Source organism: Podarcis raffonei, chromosome 3, assembly GCF_027172205.1.
Source record: "Podarcis raffonei isolate rPodRaf1 chromosome 3, rPodRaf1.pri, whole genome shotgun sequence".
In the NCBI taxonomy this organism is placed as follows: Eukaryota; Metazoa; Chordata; class Lepidosauria; order Squamata; family Lacertidae; genus Podarcis; species Podarcis raffonei.
This window is the reverse complement of record NC_070604.1, coordinates 45,112,083-45,132,376: the sequence shown is the minus strand read 5'-3', so window position 1 is coordinate 45,132,376 and position 20,294 is coordinate 45,112,083. Positions and strand designations below refer to the sequence as shown.

The following is a 20,294-nucleotide window of genomic DNA, read 5'->3' as shown; positions in this document are numbered from 1 at the left end:
GCAAGTCCTAGGCTCTGTGGTTTAACCCACAGCGCCTCCCGCGTCCCTCATCTGGAGGATAGAGACAGCTTAAAGAGGAGGTAGAGGCACACCCAGCAAACACGGAAGCTTCCAGAGAAAAGGAGAAAGTCACAAACTTTGCCCTGCCCTCTTTTGTCATGCCACAAGGTCAGCCACAAGGGAGTGTGACCCCCCAGGTTGAAAAAGGCTCCTCACTTCTTCAGGATGAGGGTAGAAAGGCAATCATGGAATAGTGATTTATTTATTTAGTCCTGATATTGCATGAGGCTCTGTGGATTTCTTTTCAAGCCCTGCCAGTGGCTTTAAGTTGGACTTTCCAAGGCACAAGGATTGGGAAAGGATGGCTAGATGCACTCGGCTTCAATGGATGGACACAAAGAAGCATTCTGTAATAATTATGGGAAGGTGCTTTGAAAGTGTGAGTGGAGGGGCTCATCATTTTAGCATTTGATATTCTAGAGCAGCAAAGAATCTGCTCATTCTGTTCTAGAGCTATGCAAAAAATGCTCTTGTTTAATAAACTTTTGGGGGAGGTCGTGTATAGGGATCACAGATTCTTAAGTTTGCTAAAATTGCAATATCCTGAGTAGCTTTTTTTGCTTGTCTTAAAATTAGAAAAGTTATATTCTGGTCTGCCAAAATCAGGTGTGTACCTTGACGTGATGAAAAAGCAGAGTTATGTGGTAGATATTTCATTCAAATTAGGGAAAGGAAGAAAGAAACTGTCAGTTTCTTTAAAATAATGGCAGTGGTAGGAATAAGCTAGCCTAATAACTGCAGATTTGTCATTGACGATACAAATGATCTTGCATAGTGGTTCTAATGAGTGTGAAAAATCATATGCTTGTCTTTGTTAGAGCTAAACTACATATGTGTATGTAATATAGGAACTGGAATAACTTCACTTTTTAATGTGAATGTTTAACATTGTAACCAGCTAGTTTTAATTATTTGAAATAATTTTCTTTTACAAAACCTATCAAACAGTAATTGTTGATAAATAATAATTTATTGCTGCAGAATTTCTGCTTCTGTTCAAGCACTGCAAACCTTTATATTTTGCAAAATATTACAGAATTATCAGGAACCAGTTTTGCCACGATAAAGGCATAATAATATGGTTCTGTGCCTACACATAGTAGTGTTTGGAACTCAACCCCGGGATCTGGCATCTAAGGCTCCAATTGTGGACTTCTCACTCAAAGAAGAAAAACAACTTCTTCCTTGCAAGTGATGATCTTTGAGTGGTCATTCTGTGCAGTCTTACATCCTGTAGGAACTGAGCAGAAAGGTGCATGTCATCTATCTCTTGAGGCATGTATAAAGGGAGAACTCTCTCCCCTCAAGAGAAGGGCAGAAGTACTACCTCATAGATGACTACTGAACTTGCATCAGTAAACAACCTGTTAGCATTTTTGTTCACTACTACAGTGTATAATCAAGCAGAAGAGACAGTGAAGAATGCAACCAAATCAGTCTTGAGTACGTGAAATTTCCAGACATACTGGACAAATGTTGGATAGTTTTGGGAGAATGATCCCCCACCCCAGTATGGAAGGTATGCTTCACCTTCTTAGATGGAGGTGCCAACCATTTAAGTATCTTTAACATTTTTTAAAGTGCATTTCCTTTTGTTCTAGCTCAGATGGGGAAAGGTTTATTTTATACTTAGCAATTTAGGATTTTAACATCTGATGCCAAATTGGGCTTATAAAAACACATTTTTCTTTCTTATCTTATAGTTTTAAACAAGTTCCTACAAAGTATCAGATTTAGTTATAGCCTGTACATTTCTGAAAGTGCATGTTTTTAGTGACAAGCCACTCAATAACGCTTTTTTTCTTTTTCATTGTCCTTTTAAAGAAAACAGCTTTTTGTTAATGTAGGGGTGTGGGCTGTGCCATGGATTTAAATGGGTTTCTATCTGTATTGTTTATGCTATTTAATGATTCAGTGATAGATAGATTATAGATAAAATAGGATAAAAATGTACATTTTCACAATGGATTAGGGTATGACTTTTTACTATCTGTGTATTTAAATGCTTATTTTCTAAATGCATTATTTCGTTAATTGAATTGAGTTTCCATTTCCCAAAGTTTTTGTTTTTGTTTTGGCATGCCAACATTATTAACACACAGGCCACAAATTACTGCTTTTATAGCATCCCAGAGCAGAGCAAATGACCCGGTTGGACCAGCATTTAGCTGGAGAGGAGAATTAATGCCATCTTGGAGTCTTTCTGCAATGAGGAATGTAAATTGTTTTGCTCCAGTGGTGTGAAACAAATTGGAATGCACAATACTGTGAATACCCTAAAGGCTGATTACTTATGATACTCACTGATCATATTGAGAAGGGAATCTTAATTGGCCAAGTGAAATATGAATTATTATCTCATTGACCAGTTTTTAAGCAAAAAATAAAGATGGAAAATGTTTATTATCATCCAGTGTGAGTTAGATCTTTGGGGTGATGTCTGAGGTAGACAAGGCAATTTCTTTGTAGTACGGTTTGATCACGAATAATTTAAATTAAGTAGAAATCCTCAATCAAGTGCAATGAGGTCATTATGGTACCAAACTGAACAATCAGTTTTCAGGCACCATCTGATAGGTGCATTTTATTTGTTTACACACATTTGGAGAAATTATTTTGCATGCATCTCACAGTGTAATTCTGTATGTGTCTACTTGGAAATAGATCCATTGAGTTCAGTGAGCCTTTCTTCCTGGTTAGTGAATGTAGGATTTCAGTTTTAATTGTTTTCTTTTGTTCCTTACCTAATTGAAAGCATAGTGGTTAAGCATAGTAAACTTAGAAGTATATTTGTTGTAATGCTAATATAGCAGTTTATTCCATATTTTTCCAACTGAATTGAAAGAGATAGGTTTCCTAGATGCTTTAAGCACCCCTAAATTCAAAGTGATCATCCTTGTCATTGCATGTGGAACAAAATAAGTTTATAAAAAGCTGCTTAGATTTGAAAACTCAAGTAAGCCTTATTAAGACAGGAAATGGGAAGGGGGTGTCACAATCCTATACCATTCTCCCGTCTGCATAGCCCATCTCACCACCAGCATCAGTGCCCATTTCAGGCAGGATTTGTGCACTTCGCAAGTTCTTGTGCGATTTTGGCAAGATTTTGCCCAGCAAGGTTTTGCCCAGCAGCAGCCTCACACAGCCCAATGGGGTTTTCCTCATCCATTGGGAATAGATTTGGGGAGAGGGGGCATGGGAAGATGAGAGGGGGGGGGAGTTTGGTTGCACAACTGGAAGGCCTTGCATGAGTGGCATGACAACCCTCAAATAAATACTCTATTTGCTTTAATAGAATTTTCACCTCCACTAGCTTCTCAAATTTTGTGTTTCTTTTTCTCAATCCCTGCCCTGGAATACCATCCTCTTACCTAAGAATCTGTTCCAAAATGACACATACTACATCATAACACTTTCTGTAAATTTGGAGCAGCACAGGCTAGTGGAGAAAGCGGACCAGAGTTTGGATAACAAAAATAGCATGTTTCCAATAGGGACAGCAACAGCAAGTTAAAACAAGGCCTTAAAAACAAACGATTCACATGGCAATTGTTACATGCACTGAGTGTGCTGCCAAGTGGATATATACAAGACTGGCATTTGGTAAGGTAGCATTTGAAGAAGTTGTGCAGAGGATTATGTTGTAACAATACTTTACTTACACAAAGGCAGAGCTACAGATAGCAAAACTTCTTATTTCAATACTGCAGCCAAAGCCTACAGCTTTTTTGGACTGCATATGCTCAAACACATTTATCTTGATACATTTGCACTGAGGCGGGGAAAAGGTCTGTATTAGAATAATATAAACTATGAGGACGTAGCCATTAGGATGAATAAAGTATTGAGTCATGGGAGACAGGAGAGAGGGATAATATTAGAATATAATTCTAAAATATACAAGGATACGGAAGATTTCAAATGCTGTTTTTCAAAAGCATTTTTTATTATCTCATTCATAAACTAGAGAGGAGGCAAAGGAATTGAAATGTGTCAGTCCAAAGTCACTTTTAAATACTCTGGAAACCCCATGAATAGTTTCCATATCCCCAATCCCCAACTGGATAAAAACAACTTTACAAAGAGATGAAATGGAGAGAGAGAATTGAGAGTTCACTGGGGGGGCGAGGGGAATCTAACAGCAGTGGCGATTAGACTGCGCAATCATATCCCAAAGGAATAAGAGAAGATCAATTATTTGAATAATTTATAAATAGGCGGAACAAAATGCTCAACACACTATAGGAAATCTATCAATTGCGGGTAAGGACATGCTACAGGATTATCTAGGCATCCGTTTTCACATATTTCACAAACTGTAATAAAAATGAAACAATAACTTTGACCAAAAGCTTAACCAACTGGCATATATTTATAGAAAATGTTCAAATGACTGCAAATGGCAATGCTAAACCATTTTAAAAAGTGCTGCAGAAAACATCTGGGCAACGTCCACCCTAATTATGACACATACTCATTTGCTTCCTGTTAACAACCTGCAACTCCCCAAGGGCGCATCTAAATAAATAACAACGAACACCTGTCCTATGTTTATCAATAATAAACAATGATATTGCAATTTCCCTTAAACTTGAACTGCTATCAACCTCAAGTGTTCATGCTCATCTCCTGTGAACATTGCCCTAAACTGAAGAGGCAACCATTGTAACTGAGAAGTAAACCTGGTGTTTACTTTTCATAAAAAAACTATTTAATATTATGCTTTGCATTGCTGAATAAAACACTCATACAAAACATGCTCAGCAAAAATGTGCCCTTTCAGGAAAATACTGCCCTCTGCAGAAGTCCATCAAACCTTAAGTTATCTTGAAATGTTGATCATTAGAACATCGACTGCTGACTTGATGCACTTTACAGTATTCAATTTGTGAAGTAATTTGAAATAATAGATCTTTAAATGGCACTTAAATGATGCCTGGTGCTTGTTTTGCCAAAAATATGCAACTTCTTACATTAGGACAGTTTAGACTATTTTCCCAAACAGTCTTTCTTACTGTTTGGGAAAATATTCTAAACTGTCCTAATGACTGTATTACTATGAGAGTGACTAAACAAATAAAGCATCCAAAGTTTTAGAGATGACTTAGTGCTAAAATGGTACTTCTGCAATCTCCAGAGGCAAGCTTATTCTAACTAGACAAAAGAAAAATGTTGATATGGACTTTTTATGGTTTTTTTGCTTTGGCAAATAAATTTCTGTTTGTAGCTAGAAATTGGATAAAGAATTAATGCTTTCAGGCTGAGTAGCTAATATTGATTGGGTTGTAATAAACCTATAATACTGTATCTATGTCACTGTTAGCATTGTAATTGTACTGCATGTTTACAGATACAGGTAAGAAACTCAAATGTTACTAATGATGCAGATAAAGTTATACAATTTCAAACATTTGCTGCACTGGTCTGTAGTATTAATTTTTAGATAACTTGTGAGACTTCATGAGGCAGGAATATTCACCAAAATAAGAGAGAACATCTTGTGCATTCTGAATCAGCATATGTGCTGATGACAGTGGACAACACCTGCCTTGTGCACAAGGACTTCTCCTCCTGTGGCCCCTCAGTTGTATTCCAGGGGGTTCCTCAACCCCCCCCCAGAACAGTTTGGGCAGGGGAGAAGGGGGGAAATGTATTCATTTTTCCAGTGTGTTGATTGTGTGTGTGTGTGTGTGTGTGCGCGCGCATGCGTCATTATTTTGAGGTTCTTGTTGTTAAGACATTTTATTGATTTACTGTTGCATTACTTGCTTTCAGGAACAGGAGTACTGTATTATTAAGAAACCAGATTTTCTTACACGTATTTAGTCATTTCTACTGCTCTTAGCAAGGCATGTAACTCTGAATAGACATTTCTTAAAATGCATTTTCTTTTCTAGGCTTCTTCCGCAGAATGTTGGACTGCTTTATGTTGGAAGTTTAGACACTCCTTTTGCACAAATTAAGGTAAGAGAACTGAACTGTCTCTCTGTGTGTGTTGGTAGAACTCTTTCAGTGCAATTCTTTTGCCTTCGTTAACATATTCCGAAGCAGTGAACACTGTGTTGTTGCCTTAGTTGCCATAATATTTACTACTAATTTTTTGTTTTTGTTTCACTTCCTCTTGTGATTGCTTTCTAATAAAGTTGGAAAAAAATATTTGCCAAACTTTCTCAGCCACGGAATATATTAGCAATGTAACATTTGTAAAACATTTTAGGATGTATATATTCTTCAGTACTTCAGCAGGGGGATGTTTGCAAACATTCATGAGCTTTATTGCTTTCTTGGAATGTTGCGGCTCTTGCTGATTTGCAGAGCTGCAAACTTGCATTTGGGGGCTGATACAGGTTTCTGTGGGAGGCTTTTTAGTTTATGCCTCAGTCTCAAAATGCTATATAAAAATCACCGTCAAATATAATATTATGTACTACATATGCTATATAAAATCCATTATCCATTTGGTCCATTGTAGTGACCAAGTTTGCAGATGACACCAAATCATTTAGGCAGATTTTTTTAAAAAAGCAAAAATGTGTGTGTGCAGGGAGATATTGTGAAGTGTTCCAAATGAATTTCTCCAAACTCGGTGACTAGGCAACAAAATAGCAAAGTGCAAAGTGAAGCATATTGCAACAAAAAATCCTAACTCCACATATATATTGGTCTGTGCACATAACTCTAAACCATGGTTAACATTAAACATTGTTTAAGCTGAGATCTCTGGCAGATGATTGTTTAAACCTTGGTTTATTAGGTCACCAAATAGTTAAAAGCACCCAGGTGCATGTATTAGCATGTAAATTAAGGACTTAAAAGTACACACCCATAATAATAATATTATTATTGTCAACATCATTAAAATTTCTATACCACCCTTCATCTGAGGATCACAGGATAGTTTACAGTATAAAAACACAAAAACATAAAACATAATAACAAACAAAAAAATAGCCCCAGTTTAAAAGGCTATAGATTGTTTAATTAGCCATTTAGCCAAGTTTAATGATGTTCAATCTTATGCCGCTTTCAGTTGTTGTAATGTCATTAGCATTTGTAAATAGATGCCTTCATTTACATTACTGTACCTTATTTGTTAGAATCTATGATTTTGCTGTTTTAATGATTTAAATAAAAAGGTTTTTTTTTTTAAAAAAAGAATCACATATGTTGCCCCACCCACTTTGGGCTTCTGGCCCCACCCTTCAGAGGCAATCCCTATTTTCTAGCACCCATCTCCCCAAAATATAACTGCACATATTTTGTGCATTTTTTGCCTCTTGAGGAAAATATTGGGAAGTCTATTAGAATTAAATCTATGCAGTAAGATGCACTCAATTGTTTTTCTTCCCATCTACCGTGTAGCTAAAGTCCATGGGTGTGCAGGGAGGGATGGAGAACAGGTGGCCCCACAGACCCTGTCGGAATCCAACTCCCATCAACCCCAGCCAGCGTGGCCAATGGTCAGGGATGATGGGAGCTGCAGTCCAGCAACACCAGGAGGGCTACAAGTTTTCCACCCTGCTGTGAAGCATTTGCTGCTTCAAGCTGCTAGTCCTCAGGTGCAGGCAGAGCATTTGTGCTTCTGGCCATGGAGCCACAGAGAATAAGTCTTTTCTGCAGGAATCAGGTGAGCCGAAATTTGGAGTTCATGGTGTCCGACATCTTTGTGGCTTCTCTGGTGCAAGTCGTGATATGTGGCAGAAGCTTTCCCTCACCACCCAAGGCAGTGTTGTTTCTTCTCTTCCTTGTTTTATCCCATTGCCCCATTGCCTGTGTGGAGCTATGTAGGTGGCTAGCTTGCTAGTAAACCCGAAGGGCTTCTTATGGTGAGTCTCCTTGTGGTGAATGAGGCTTGAACTGCTGTGGAACTGTGCCCTGCAGTTGTTGTACCCGTAGGGTTTTTCTCTTGGGAAAAATCAGGCCCTCCCTGTGCCTGAATGACTACTGGCACTCGAGACACTCATATAGCTCCAGCCTGTGTGGATCCTCTGATGTATGAGCAGCTTTGCTTTCCATATTCTAGTTTGAAGAGCATAATATGGGAAAACGTTCTCAGAATGATGGGGGGAAAATGCCATGGCTTCATGAGCAAGCCAAAGGCAAAAATGGCAAAACATTTTAAAATACAAGAATGAAATGGAAATTCAACTCATAAAATATAATTTGCATCTTGGCTGAATGAAATATATGCCTTCAGATGGTATCATTTTGAAATAATAAGCCTGCAGTTGTTCCTGATCTGTTTCCTAGTAACGTTTATGTGACTAGGTATTTAATAAAGTACATATTTCTCAGTTGCCAACATTGGCTATTGGAAATATACCATAATTAGCCTTTTGAGATCACATTTGTTCTTTTAGTGTGCCGCAACCCAGATGAGAGAATATAAAGGAAACTGAAAATATGTGATTAAATCTTCCTCTTTTTATTGAAGAATGTTCCTATATAGGGAATATTGTGCTATGGGGAAAGCAGAGCTCCTATCACACAAATCTGGGGCTTTGTTAGGCATAGAAGTCGACCCATGCATATTATTACACGCAATTATCATAAAATTATGGACTAGAAATTGAAGAGTCATGCTGTTGCATTTTAGACAGCATATTTGTAATAAGCTGTAATAAAGTAAACATTTTGAATGGATATAAGAATAGGCCTTACTTGCAATCACAAATGTGTGCTCAATTGAAATGCTTTTGAAGCTCAATTTAACAAAGCAAACACATTTTCTGGCAGTATTAGCATAATTGTTCCCAGTGTTAAATTCTCATTTAAATTTTTAAAAACTTGAATAAAGCTAGCTGTTTAGAAGCTAGGCAGAGTGGAAAAGTACTATTTCAGATACCTAGCATTTCACTGTTTTATGGTATGTTAGTAAGTTAAGAATAAGTGCCAAACTACTCGTGTTAATTATTCCCTGCTTCAGCCTATGATTCATATCATTTGCTGATGTGTGATGACTGACTTTTTAAAGATATATAGTTATTCTACAAACTTTACAAAGGGAATTTCACCTATTCTACAGTGCAAACATCAAGCATACTCATGAGGAAACGGAAACCTGTCCTTCTTCCTTGACATATTCTGAATATAATGCATGAGTTGGACATGTTCATTGGTAATGTGTTCATGTTTACCCTTAAAAAATAATTAATGAAGTTGCCTGTAGGCTAAGACCTCAGTAAATCACAAAGACGGATGATAGTGAGTAGAAGCAGCAATTTAGTTGACTAAAATGATCTTGTATAAGAGTAAAGGGCAGATGTTTTGCAGGTGAAGAGATTCATTAGTGAATATTATTATTATTTATTGAATTTATTTACTGCCCTATACCCGGTAGATTGCAGACATATCATATAGTAGTTTACCTGTTCCTGTGTTAGTGCAAGAGATTTAATTTCTTTTTTAAATATGTCTTTGAACTATAATTTCATAGAAAGTTGTGTAGTAGAAATCCACACTAATTCTTCTGCTTATTCCTTCTGTTTGTGGATGATTTTTTCTTGAAAAGGATAGAAATCCATCCTGTTTACTACTGGGTTGATACATTAAAGCTGCAATCCTAAAGCCATAATCTTGATTTCCTATTTCAAATTTTCCTAATTAAGTTATATAACTTTTAAAATTACAAGTGCTCATGATTAGTTAGAAGACAGCATATAACCATGAGTCCTGGTTGGGAAACCAGGCTAAGCTAAACCATGGCCTAACCATGGTAGAATTATTTCGCTTTTATAATATTAATTTTTGTTCCCCTAAACTGAAATATATTGCATAAGCTACTTTAGATCCCTTTTTGTATAAAAGGTATGGTAAGAGATGCATTGCTCTTGTAGGAAATAGTGTGGACAGTTCTCTACACAGGAAGAAAACTGCTAAACTTTGGGTGAATTGCAGCCATTCTAATAACAACACATACTTATTTATTGTTACATTTACATTTCCTCTATGGAGCAGAATGTGGCATATAGCATCTTCCCCTCCCTATCTTATCCTCCTCATGAAAACATTATGAGGTAGATAAGGTTGAGAAACAGTAACTGGAGCAAGGTCAGCCGGTGAGCCTTATGGTTGAGTGGAGATAGGAACCCTGGTCTCCCGGGCTCAGTCCAACACTCTAACCACTATACCACACTGGCTCTGATTCTTCACAGAACCTGAGGTAATTTTTACTAAAATTGATGGTAGTTTTGCTTATGTACTCCTTGCTTCAAAGAAAATCCTCTTCTTAATTTTTGTAGCTATGTAGTCTTATGGTCAGTATTGAACAATTGTAATTTTTAGGCCAGGGGCAATTTGAAGAACAATTTTAGGACTACATTTTAATTGATTGTCATTAGCTATTACCTTAAGCCTGTTAGAAGCTAAAGAGTTGTATGTCTGTTTAGTTATTCCTGCCAAGTATGTGTTTCATTAGTTACTAGGAGCTATGCCATTATTGAGATTATTGTTGTGTGAACCTAGTCCTCCTCAACATTGTGTGAGGTACTTTTCAGTGGACAAGAGCATGTCAATTCAGTGCTACTAAGGAGGATTTGTGAGGCAAATCCTCCCAGTTTTAGTATGGTAACGCTATCCCAGAAATGCAGGTTTGCTAGCCTTATCAGTTCTGGCTCCATTAGATGTGTATCACCACTGCAGGACCAGCAGTAGCTCATACAGTGATCGTTCTGCTCTCATTGAATAGATAACTGCAGGATGGAGTAAATGGAAATCCAGTTCTTTGAAAATAAATTCACAGAATTGCTCAGATTTCTTCTGCAGCTGAAAGAACCCTTAGCAAAATGGAAGACCCAATCTGCTTCATGTTTTTTTGAATGTGTCCTGCTATACAGGTAGATTTTAATCACTAGAACTTAGACATGTGGGAATGGTCTAATTGTCCTCCCTGTTAAAAAGGGCAGGTTGAAGTGGTTCTGAACATGTACAAATGACCATGCATCACTTTGTCTTCCCACTAGGTTTATCATGCAGTAGTCGCTTCAGTCCTATACCTGCCTACTAGGTACTAGTAAGCCATTTGAATTCAACTGAGACTTTCTTTACACTGGCATGTATAGAATTATACCGTTAACCTATTATTATCACCTTGCTTGCTTTTACTGCTTGCAAAATAAGTGAGTGATATGGTAGATAGCAGTCACTTAAAATGATACAGGGTATAATTAGCCCAGTGTTTATTCTTGCCCTCCCCATCCCTCCTTCCATGTTCAGAGTAATTATGGGAACTTTTTATTGTTTTAAACTGATCAGCAGTTTCTGTTGGGAAAATGGATTTAGGCCATTGCACTGGCAGATGTTAGCATTTTGTGGAAAGATTTGTCTTCCAGATTGCTAATGAATGGCCAAGCAAGTTAGTACATAAGATAGTTAATACTGCTTAATTGTCACAGTCAAATAGAGCAACCACATAATTTTCTGCTATTCTCATCCTGTGAACACTGCAAGAATGATCAACAACGAAGCCTTACAGAGAGTTCTAGTTTGTGAAAGTCTTTGGCTGCTGCAGAATATCTTCCCTCACCCCCTTCTTTCTCCATCAAGCAGGTGGTTCACTAACAACCTTTTCCTGCTCCAACAGGAAAAAATGTATATAAATACCAAATTTATTTGGCAGCCAATGCCAGTTAATATTCATTTCCAAGTCATTACACAGCCTCAAGTTTCTTCCTGTGTTTAAACATATTCACTGTGGATTAGAAAAGGATGTTGTATTTTCCTGAGTGTGACTTTTATGCTAGCTGAGTCCATGGTTGCGAAACATCTGTTTGAAAAATGCTTTCCTTACACATAGAGGAATGTGTAATGTTCTGTACAAAGGAGGATTACTGAGAAGGAAAGATAGACACACCAGGGAGTTAATCAAGCAAGCAAGATGAGAATGATTCTACAAAACTGGGTTTGTAGTAACTTCATGGCTGTGTAAAAGCCAAATGCTTCTCATGGTATCACCTTTCCTAGAAAAATAAAGTTCCACAGTTTCCTTTTTCAGAAATCAATTTAGCCATCCTAATACCTGCTGAGTAAATTACTGTTTTGGTTCTTTGGGGTGGAGGAAACTTGGCCAGCAGAACTAAGGGAAGAAAAATAACATTTTATACCAGACTCTCAATTGTGCATCATGTACAATTTTGGTCAGAAATGAAGTCGATAATAAGCTATACCCCACAAAAAATGATGTGGAAGTTTGTAACACACTTTCAGAACAAAATAATGCTCACATTATTCAGCGGCAAAATCCTCTATTTACTTGTGTGTTGATAGCTAATACAGATCAAAACGAATGCTAGTGAAATATTCATTGTTGTTTGTTGGTGAGGAAAAATACTTCTGAAATACACTGTTCAGTCTAGACTCTTCCTTTCTCAAACTGCAGCACAGCAAATATTTCATCAAGTGGCGATGGACCCAATCATAATAAAGTTCTTGTTAAGAAAAATGAAATGTTCTCAACAAGTGGAGTTGCCATAGTTACTCAGAAATTTTGCAGTGGCTAATAACATGCATAGGGTATGGTGCGCAAAACAAAAAGGAAGTTAGTGAGCTTAAGCGATTCTCTGAATCATTTAATAGTAAAATATTTTTTGGGAATATATCTGTCTCTGGTTGGCAAGTAATGAATGATTTTTTTTAAAAAAAGCCTGTGGAGTACTCCAGACATTTGATATGTAAAGATACCAGCGGAATTTTCAGAGCAGAAAGAAAGTAGGGGGGGGGGAATGGTAGAATGGTGCAAGGTAGGAAGTATAATGCATTGAGGCTTTGAAACCAGGGGCATGCTGACACTGCTAAGGTTCAGTGCCAGGTTGATCCACTTATCTCATTGCTAGTCTGCAGTATTTATAGCTTAAAACAGTTAGCGTTGTATCCAGCACTGAAGTTCAGTTCACACCACAGAGTTCCATGTGTGCAACAGAACTTCCCCTTCCTCTCCCGCTCCTGCTGCCTGTAGCCCCCTGTGTACCTTCATTATAACCCCTTAGAGTTATTGTTGGCACAATTCATGACCACTGCAACTACAACTTTAAAACTTCAGAGCCAATCAAACAGTGATTAGAATGTAAAACCACAACTATCACATAGCGATGATGGAAGCAGAAAAAGGTCCACATACATACTCAAGTAGCCACCCAGCAGAGCTCTTTTGAGTGGTTTAAAAGTTGGTACTACCTGCCCCAGTCAGTGGGGCACTGGAACCAGCGTACTGTGATAAGTTCACTAGGCATCGAGGGCAAAATTGTTCACCATCATAGTGATATTGATTTCAGGAGCTCGTCCTACACTCGTGTAGGGCCCTGGTAGAGACACATGCCCAACTGCCATGTTCTCTCCCTCTTGGTCGTTTGTTTGGGAGCTTCAAAAGCTTTCTTCAGCCCGAACATCACAGCGACCGATGCCAACAGACATTGGCACACTCAGGGATCCGCAGAGTTTGCGCAGTTTGCATAACAGAACCCAGTATCTCAGCATTTGGCTAACCTACGTTTATTTACGTACGATACACTCGGAGCATTCTGACTTAGCTCCTTCCTCTTTCTCATCAGATAGCAAAGAGAAAGAACAAAGGACAATAGTCCCACTTCAAGGAACACAGTAATATAAACATCCTGTCTCCGTCACTTCCCACTCTGTGGAGTCAAAACATACACCGTCGTGTGATAGACAACAATCCCATGACTGCAACCACGGAGCAGGAATCTTAACAATTGATGCCTAGTGAATTTATCACAGTAGACCGAGTTTGGCATGAAATCAGTCCTGACCACCCTGGCAAATGAACTCCTTTGAGGGAGAGATGGGGGAGTGCAACCCTGCTGCTGCTGCTGCTGCTGCTGCTGCTGGATATCTTTTGATACCATGGACCATGGCATCCTCCTGGACTGTCTTCATGGGTTTGGAAGTTGGAGGTACTCTTTTATGGTGGCTCCACTCCTACCTGCATGATGGTTACCAGAGAATAGCCTTGGGAAGGCTGCATGTCTACATCTTGGCAGCATAAGCTGCAGGGTACCACAGGGCCCAATTCTGTCCCCAGTGCTATTTAACATCCATATAAAGCTGTTGGAAGCAACCATCAGGGCACAAGGCATCAGTATGCTGATGATGCTGAGCTCTACTTTTCTATTAAATCTACTCAGGAGATGATCTCTCATATGCCCTACTGTCTCATCTTCTGGTGCAACAACAGAAATTTGGGGATTTGTGTGGCAAATAATGGCCAGTCTCTTCCCTGTGCTCTGAATGTTCATAAGACTTTTGGAGGGCCTGTGGTTGATGCAGAGACGCATGTGCCCACTCAGGAATCCAGGAGTTTTCCATTTTCTCAGGGCAGAGCTCACTTTGCAGCAGATGAACTCTTATATGTCCCTACCACATAATCTGGCGCAGTTCTTAACGATTTCAACAGCATTGCAGGGGGTGGAATAGATGGTCGATGGGGACCCTTCCAACTTTGCAATTCTATGAGATGTGGTGGGGAGTTGATGTCCAGTCTTTTCCTTGTTATCTGGATAGTACTACTGTTTCTACCCTTATGTGTATTTGCTAGCAGGAACCAAAAATAGCTACTTCGTGGTCTTGTCTAAAACTCCTTCATCTTTTGCTGGCAGTGGGACGGGGCAATGTCCATAGTATGTTGTACAAGTTGGAAAAAAGTTTCATAACTATGTGAAATGTGCATTGGTAGTTTTGAGTATCCTCACTTAAGAAAGAAATGTTTGACTTCCCCCATCTTTGACAAAGGCAAAACGTTTGTTTATTTATTTATTTATTTATTTATTTATTTATTTATTTATTTAAACAGGTAACAAAAGACTTGAAACAATATGACAATAAGATTATAGAATGCAAGTTTGAAAACAATAGCTGGGTCTTCATGAGACAACGGATAGACAAAAGCTTTCCAAATGCCTACAACACTGCAATGGGTGAGTGCAATAATTGGTCCAATATCTCGGCATTTTATGTCTGCCCTGCTTCAGTAAGGAAATCTTTTCAAGGACTTTATACTCAGCTAAATTGCTTTAATAGCATCAGTGTTTTAATGACACTGGTAAATTTTAACCACAACTTGTTCACAACTTGAGTCTGAATTGCGACTGCTTTAAAATAACAATTTTTGTCTAGCGTGGACTGACAAAGCATATTCACAATGTTGTGTTGTGTTCCACTGATACACAGAGAAAAGGTAGCTTGGCACATGAATGTACTATATAAGCTGAACTTGTGGAACAAAAATCCTTGATAATTTCAGTTCTATTCAAAATGGCGCAATCATTGTTCACCAGATGGAAGAAGACTAAATTAGGAAGCGAAATTGTAATTTTCAGATCCCAAAATAGTATGCAAACAATAGGGAATAAAACAAATGAAGGCTGCAGGGGTGGGGGGAGTATGTCCTTTATGAGACTGTGACATACTCTAATTCTCCTTCAGATAATAAAAGGACATTATGTAAAGTGCAAGGCAGCAGCTTTCATTCACAAGGCAAATATAAGAATTTTAAAATTAATGCAAGTTTGTGTGATATAGGTATTTTAACTATTATTCTTTGTGTCAAATAAACTACTAGACACAAATTTATTAACTCCTCAGTAATGGATTTCAGCTCTGCACATTTCAGATACTGTTGAAAAATTCCTGTGGGGTAGCCATGTTAGTCTGTTGTAGCCAAAACAGCAAGTATCTTCTGGCATCAAAAAAGGCTAACAATTCCATTGTGACATAAGCCTTTGCAGGCTAGAGCCCACTGATATTTAATCACATATACAGTGTCACATATACAGTGATACCTCTAGTTTTGGACTCAATCCGTTCTGGGGTGCCGTTCGCATCCTGAAAAGTCCGTAACTAGAGCGCCGCTTCTGTGCATGCGCGCAGTGCGATAGAAGATAGAAGCACACAGAACGCTTCTGCACATGCACACGCGGCGAAACCCGGAAGTATACACTTCCAGATTTGCTGCGTTCGCAAGCTAAAAAGACGCAACCTGAACCTGAAGCAACACGAGGTATGACTGTACTAACAGGTGAGAGAGTTGGTAATTTCTGGGGCCAAAAGCCATAAGAATGGCACAACTCATTCATAACAGCAGTTGCACTCTTTTTCTTGCTATGCCAATTTCACACCTGAAGAGATGCTATTTCTTTAATGAGAAAGATACTTTCAATTAATTAATTCTGACCTAAAATTTTGATTCAGGTCACTGATTTGGGAGTTCTTGTGACCCCTACTCTTGAGGCAATTTCAGGAGGCACAAGGGGGAAAGGGGAAAGCCCTGTTGCACAAGCAGAAGCCCTTGTTTGTTAGGTGAATGATATCCTTTGTGTTTACATTTTCATAAAGCAGATACAGAGTTCAGCCGTAAGTCCTCATCTCGCCTTTTTGTGGTTTACCATAGCAAATCATAGTGCAGGGCCAGGAAACTAGAATGATGGGCAGATCATACCTGACTGATGATAGGGAGGTGTGGAGCAGAGTGGAAGAGCCTCTTCCACGTCTGAGGCCCTGCCATCCAGGGTAGAAATGGGGGGGGGTAGCCTTTTGTGCCTTTTTTGCTGTTATTGCTCCAGGCAGAGGTGGATCAGCAGATTGAAAAGCCTCCAATGCACCAAAATGTTTTCTACTGGCGATTGATTGTGGCAGAACCACTGGTGGTAGTTTACTGGCTGCCATGTTGGAACCAGTGGGGCTCCTCTCTACCTGTGTCACCTGACAGAACAACATGGTGGGGGAGCAAAAAGAGGGCTCAGGGAGGGCATTGCCCGCTGCTACTGGAATGAAGAATTTGGTCTTTCTCAGGAGATCAGCATTGCATTATTTGCCCATTTCTCAAAGTTCTGTTCTTTTTGCCAGCCTGGAATTTGAATTACAGATACTGTGATGTATGTAGTAATCAGTCTTATGGATCATATCCAACAAAGTTGTCCTGTTCATGCAAGGACTTCACTTTATGCAATGGAACGTCTGCATCTTCCCTTCCTTTGTGCAGCCTCCAGATTTGTTCTGGGGGTCTTTCAACCCTCCAGAACAGATTTGGGAGACTCATGGGCTGGAGTTATGTTGTGTAAGTGAGATGACTTCATTGGATACAACCCTGTGTAATTGAGGGAGTGTGATTCACTCCATAATAGGACAACTTTGTGACATTTCTGTTCATCATGAAATATTTGGATCAACACTGCTTTTAGGGTACTTCCATACTGTACATGTAATGTTTATAACTTACTACAGAGGTCATTTGCAAAACAAGCCAGCTTTAAAATATGGGTTATAAAGCTGACCTGTTTCTTTTAAACGATAGTTCCTGGTTTGTGTATAATGACCAGAATCAGAAAACAGGAAACCAAATTTTGGTTTGTACAGTCTCTTGGCTGAGAGCGGAACAGGAGTGCTACTTCTGGACTCCCTGAGGCTTGTTTAAATCACATGATATCCTGGCTTAATATTATGTGTGGACCATGCCAATCGCCTACTGCTTAGGAGGGATGCCCTAAATTGACTAGCTATATTCAACTTAGGAAAAGTTGGCTTTATCCCATGACTATTCAAATGTGTTATTATCACATAGTTATTTGACTGTGTTTCTCTCCCCGCACCTCCGACAGCTGTGTGTAATAGCATACGACATCCAGTGACAAAGGAAATCCTTTTTGACTTCATTGAAAAATGTACAGCAGCAGCTCCAGGACAGACCCGCAAGCATCACCTGGATCCTGACACTGAACTCATGCCACCGCCACCTCCTAAAAGACCACGGCCGTGATTTAAAGACTGAGAGAATACCGTGTTGTTTACAGTTCTACAAAATGATGTGTGTGGGACATTTGCAAAAAGTTATTGTAAACACCCTGTAAATACTTATGTGCATTTTTTTTGGAATGCCACATCATGGACTCAGATTTGTTTTGTACTTGACAAGTTGAATATTGCTTTGTGGAAACTGAGAACAGATTTAATCCAAAGGGTTAGATGAAAAAAAAAAGTGTAGAATCAATGGAAAGCCACCTTGTTTGATAGGTACCTTTCAAATCTAACGTTTTATACTAGTAAACTGGAACTGTGAAGCCATGACAAAGCGGCCCTTTTCTTTTTCCAAGTGGTGTTGCAAAGAGTGTGATGTTGCCTCTAACCAGTTAAGATTTGTTGCTTTGTTTTATTTAGCATAGTTCTCTTATGTTTCTTAGGCTCATGTTTAAAGACAAACGGCAGCAAATGTTCATGCAGTGTACTCTTTAAAATAAAAGTTTATCAGGTTTTATTAATTTTTTTTAGAAAAAAACCCCCATTTTTATATTAAAGAAGTAACACAAGTTGTGTAAATCCTTTTGGATAGGTATTGGGTTTTGTTTTTTGTTTAGTCTGAAGAACCACATTCATCTGTTAACGCTCTTTTTAATATCACATTTTAGGTTTATGCTTTGGTAGGCACAATCAATCCTCCATATGAAAAAGCAAAGCTTAATTTCTGTACAGCAGCTGTAAATGGATTATGTCAAAAGATGTTCATCATGTTGATGTGTACGCTAACCATGTTAATGACACTGCAATAATTCTGTGGCGAAAATGTTGGGGGAAATTCCAGGAGATACTTGAGGAGATGAATAGAAGTGAAGTGTGGTTTCCCTTCCAGGGCAATGGCCTCTTAGAAACTTTAATAGAAAAAGGTAAAGTTTTGTTGCTGAAAGTAGCATTAGGAACCCCTACACCTCCTATTTTTAAAGCAAGAGCCATGTTAGGTACCAAACAAGAGCAGTCTTCTTCCCTAGTCTAGTGGCCTTCAGTGGTTTTGGCTTCAGCCCTCCCCCCGCCAGCCCTCAGCTAGTCTCACATATATGGGGGGCACTATGTTGGCAAATGCTGGTTATGAGTATTCTCATCCAGTGATTGTAGTTTAAAAATATGAATTAAACAGTTTTCCTGGTTTTTGCTAATGTATAGCAAATTTATTAGTTATTCCATCACTACAGAGAAGCCACATTATTTAGACCTGGAGCAATTATTACATGTTTAAGATCTAGGAACAAATGTAATAGCATTTCACAAGCTGACTGTAAAATAAGCCATTTAGTATTTTGATTGTTTATACTTATTGATATGTATAAGTCACTTAGGCATTCAGCTAGCTACTGATCTGCGAAAACTTTATTTGTTATGTAATGATAACCAAATGGTGTTTATATTAGGAAATATTTAAAAGTTTTAATATTTCCCCCCCTGTTTTTATACATGAAAATGCATTTTATGCTTTGTTCAGTAGCCATTTTGGAACCTGTCTATTAAAATGTTACATTTATCTTTCTGGGCACTGAACAGATAAAATAAGTTTATTCTTCTTGAGAAGTTGAAATTTGACCAAAAATTATTTTACTCACATGTATTCCTGTTCACCTATAGAAGATAGCTGCCACTTAAGCAGTAGTTTCCCACCAGCCTTATAAATAGATGTGAAAAGCTATGCAATCACTTTGCACTCATGGATAAAATGTAAGTTTCTAAATGGATAAAATTGTTTTGCCCTAGATTTAAAGCTCTGTCGTGCAGGTACAGCATAACATGATTTCTAGTGCCATTTGGGCTCTTATGGTAATAGCAACCTTTCAGCTATGTTGCAAATAATACGTGTAAATTTTAAATATCTATTACTAATATTTATCCTGTCTTTCAGTATTCTAGCATGCTGTAACAGCTGGTTATGACTTAAATGCTTCTAGATCCATAGCTTCGTACCAGTATTTATTATTTTCATAAATGATGCCCATTGCTTGTGTCCTCATTCACATTATTAATGGTTATATTGAATTAATGAGATTTCCATTTCACTTGTACAAATGCATTTTGCCTTTTAAATTTGCTCTCACCCTTGCATTTGTGGGTCGGGGGAGCTGAATAGATGCTTCACATTTTCTTTCCAAAGGGTGAAAGCCTTGACTTAGCTGAAGCTATAAAAGAACAAGAGGCTTCCATGAGAAACAGATGAAAGAATAATCCTAAACACAATTTCAGTTGGACCAGCTTGCCTTAATCAGGGCAAGGCCTCCATTTGTCTGAGACCGAAGTCATCAGCAGCAGAAAAGTTGACTGGACCACATAAAAGGAAGCTTAAGTGGGCTGGTTTTTTAAAAATAAAGTAATGCAGAACATTTGCATTCAATGACATTCCAGGAAAATGTCATTACATTCTGCTGCAAAATATATTTTAAATATTTGAGGGAAGTCAGTTATCTAAAATAATG

At 38.3% G+C, this 20,294-nt stretch overlaps 2 protein-coding genes across 4 annotated transcripts in view; both read left to right on the top strand.

The window, feature by feature from the left end:
- RNGTT (RNA guanylyltransferase and 5'-phosphatase) overlaps window positions 1-19,401 on the top strand; it is a 116,473-nt gene extending 97,072 nt beyond the window's left edge. For all 3 annotated transcript variants that reach the window (XM_053381442.1, XM_053381441.1, XM_053381443.1), the window contains 3 exons: window positions 5,958-6,024; window positions 14,864-14,987; window positions 17,667-19,401. In XM_053381442.1, the coding sequence (XP_053237417.1) occupies window positions 5,958-6,024; window positions 14,864-14,987; window positions 17,667-17,824 (349 nt within the window). In that variant the 3' untranslated portion in view covers window positions 17,825-19,401. The remainder of the gene's footprint in view (window positions 1-5,957; window positions 6,025-14,863; window positions 14,988-17,666) is intronic.
- Window positions 1-20,294, top strand: part of LOC128410331 (BLOC-1-related complex subunit 6-like) — a 212,799-nt gene that overhangs the window by 111,864 nt on the left and 80,641 nt on the right. The gene's annotated exons all lie outside the window — the stretch shown is intronic.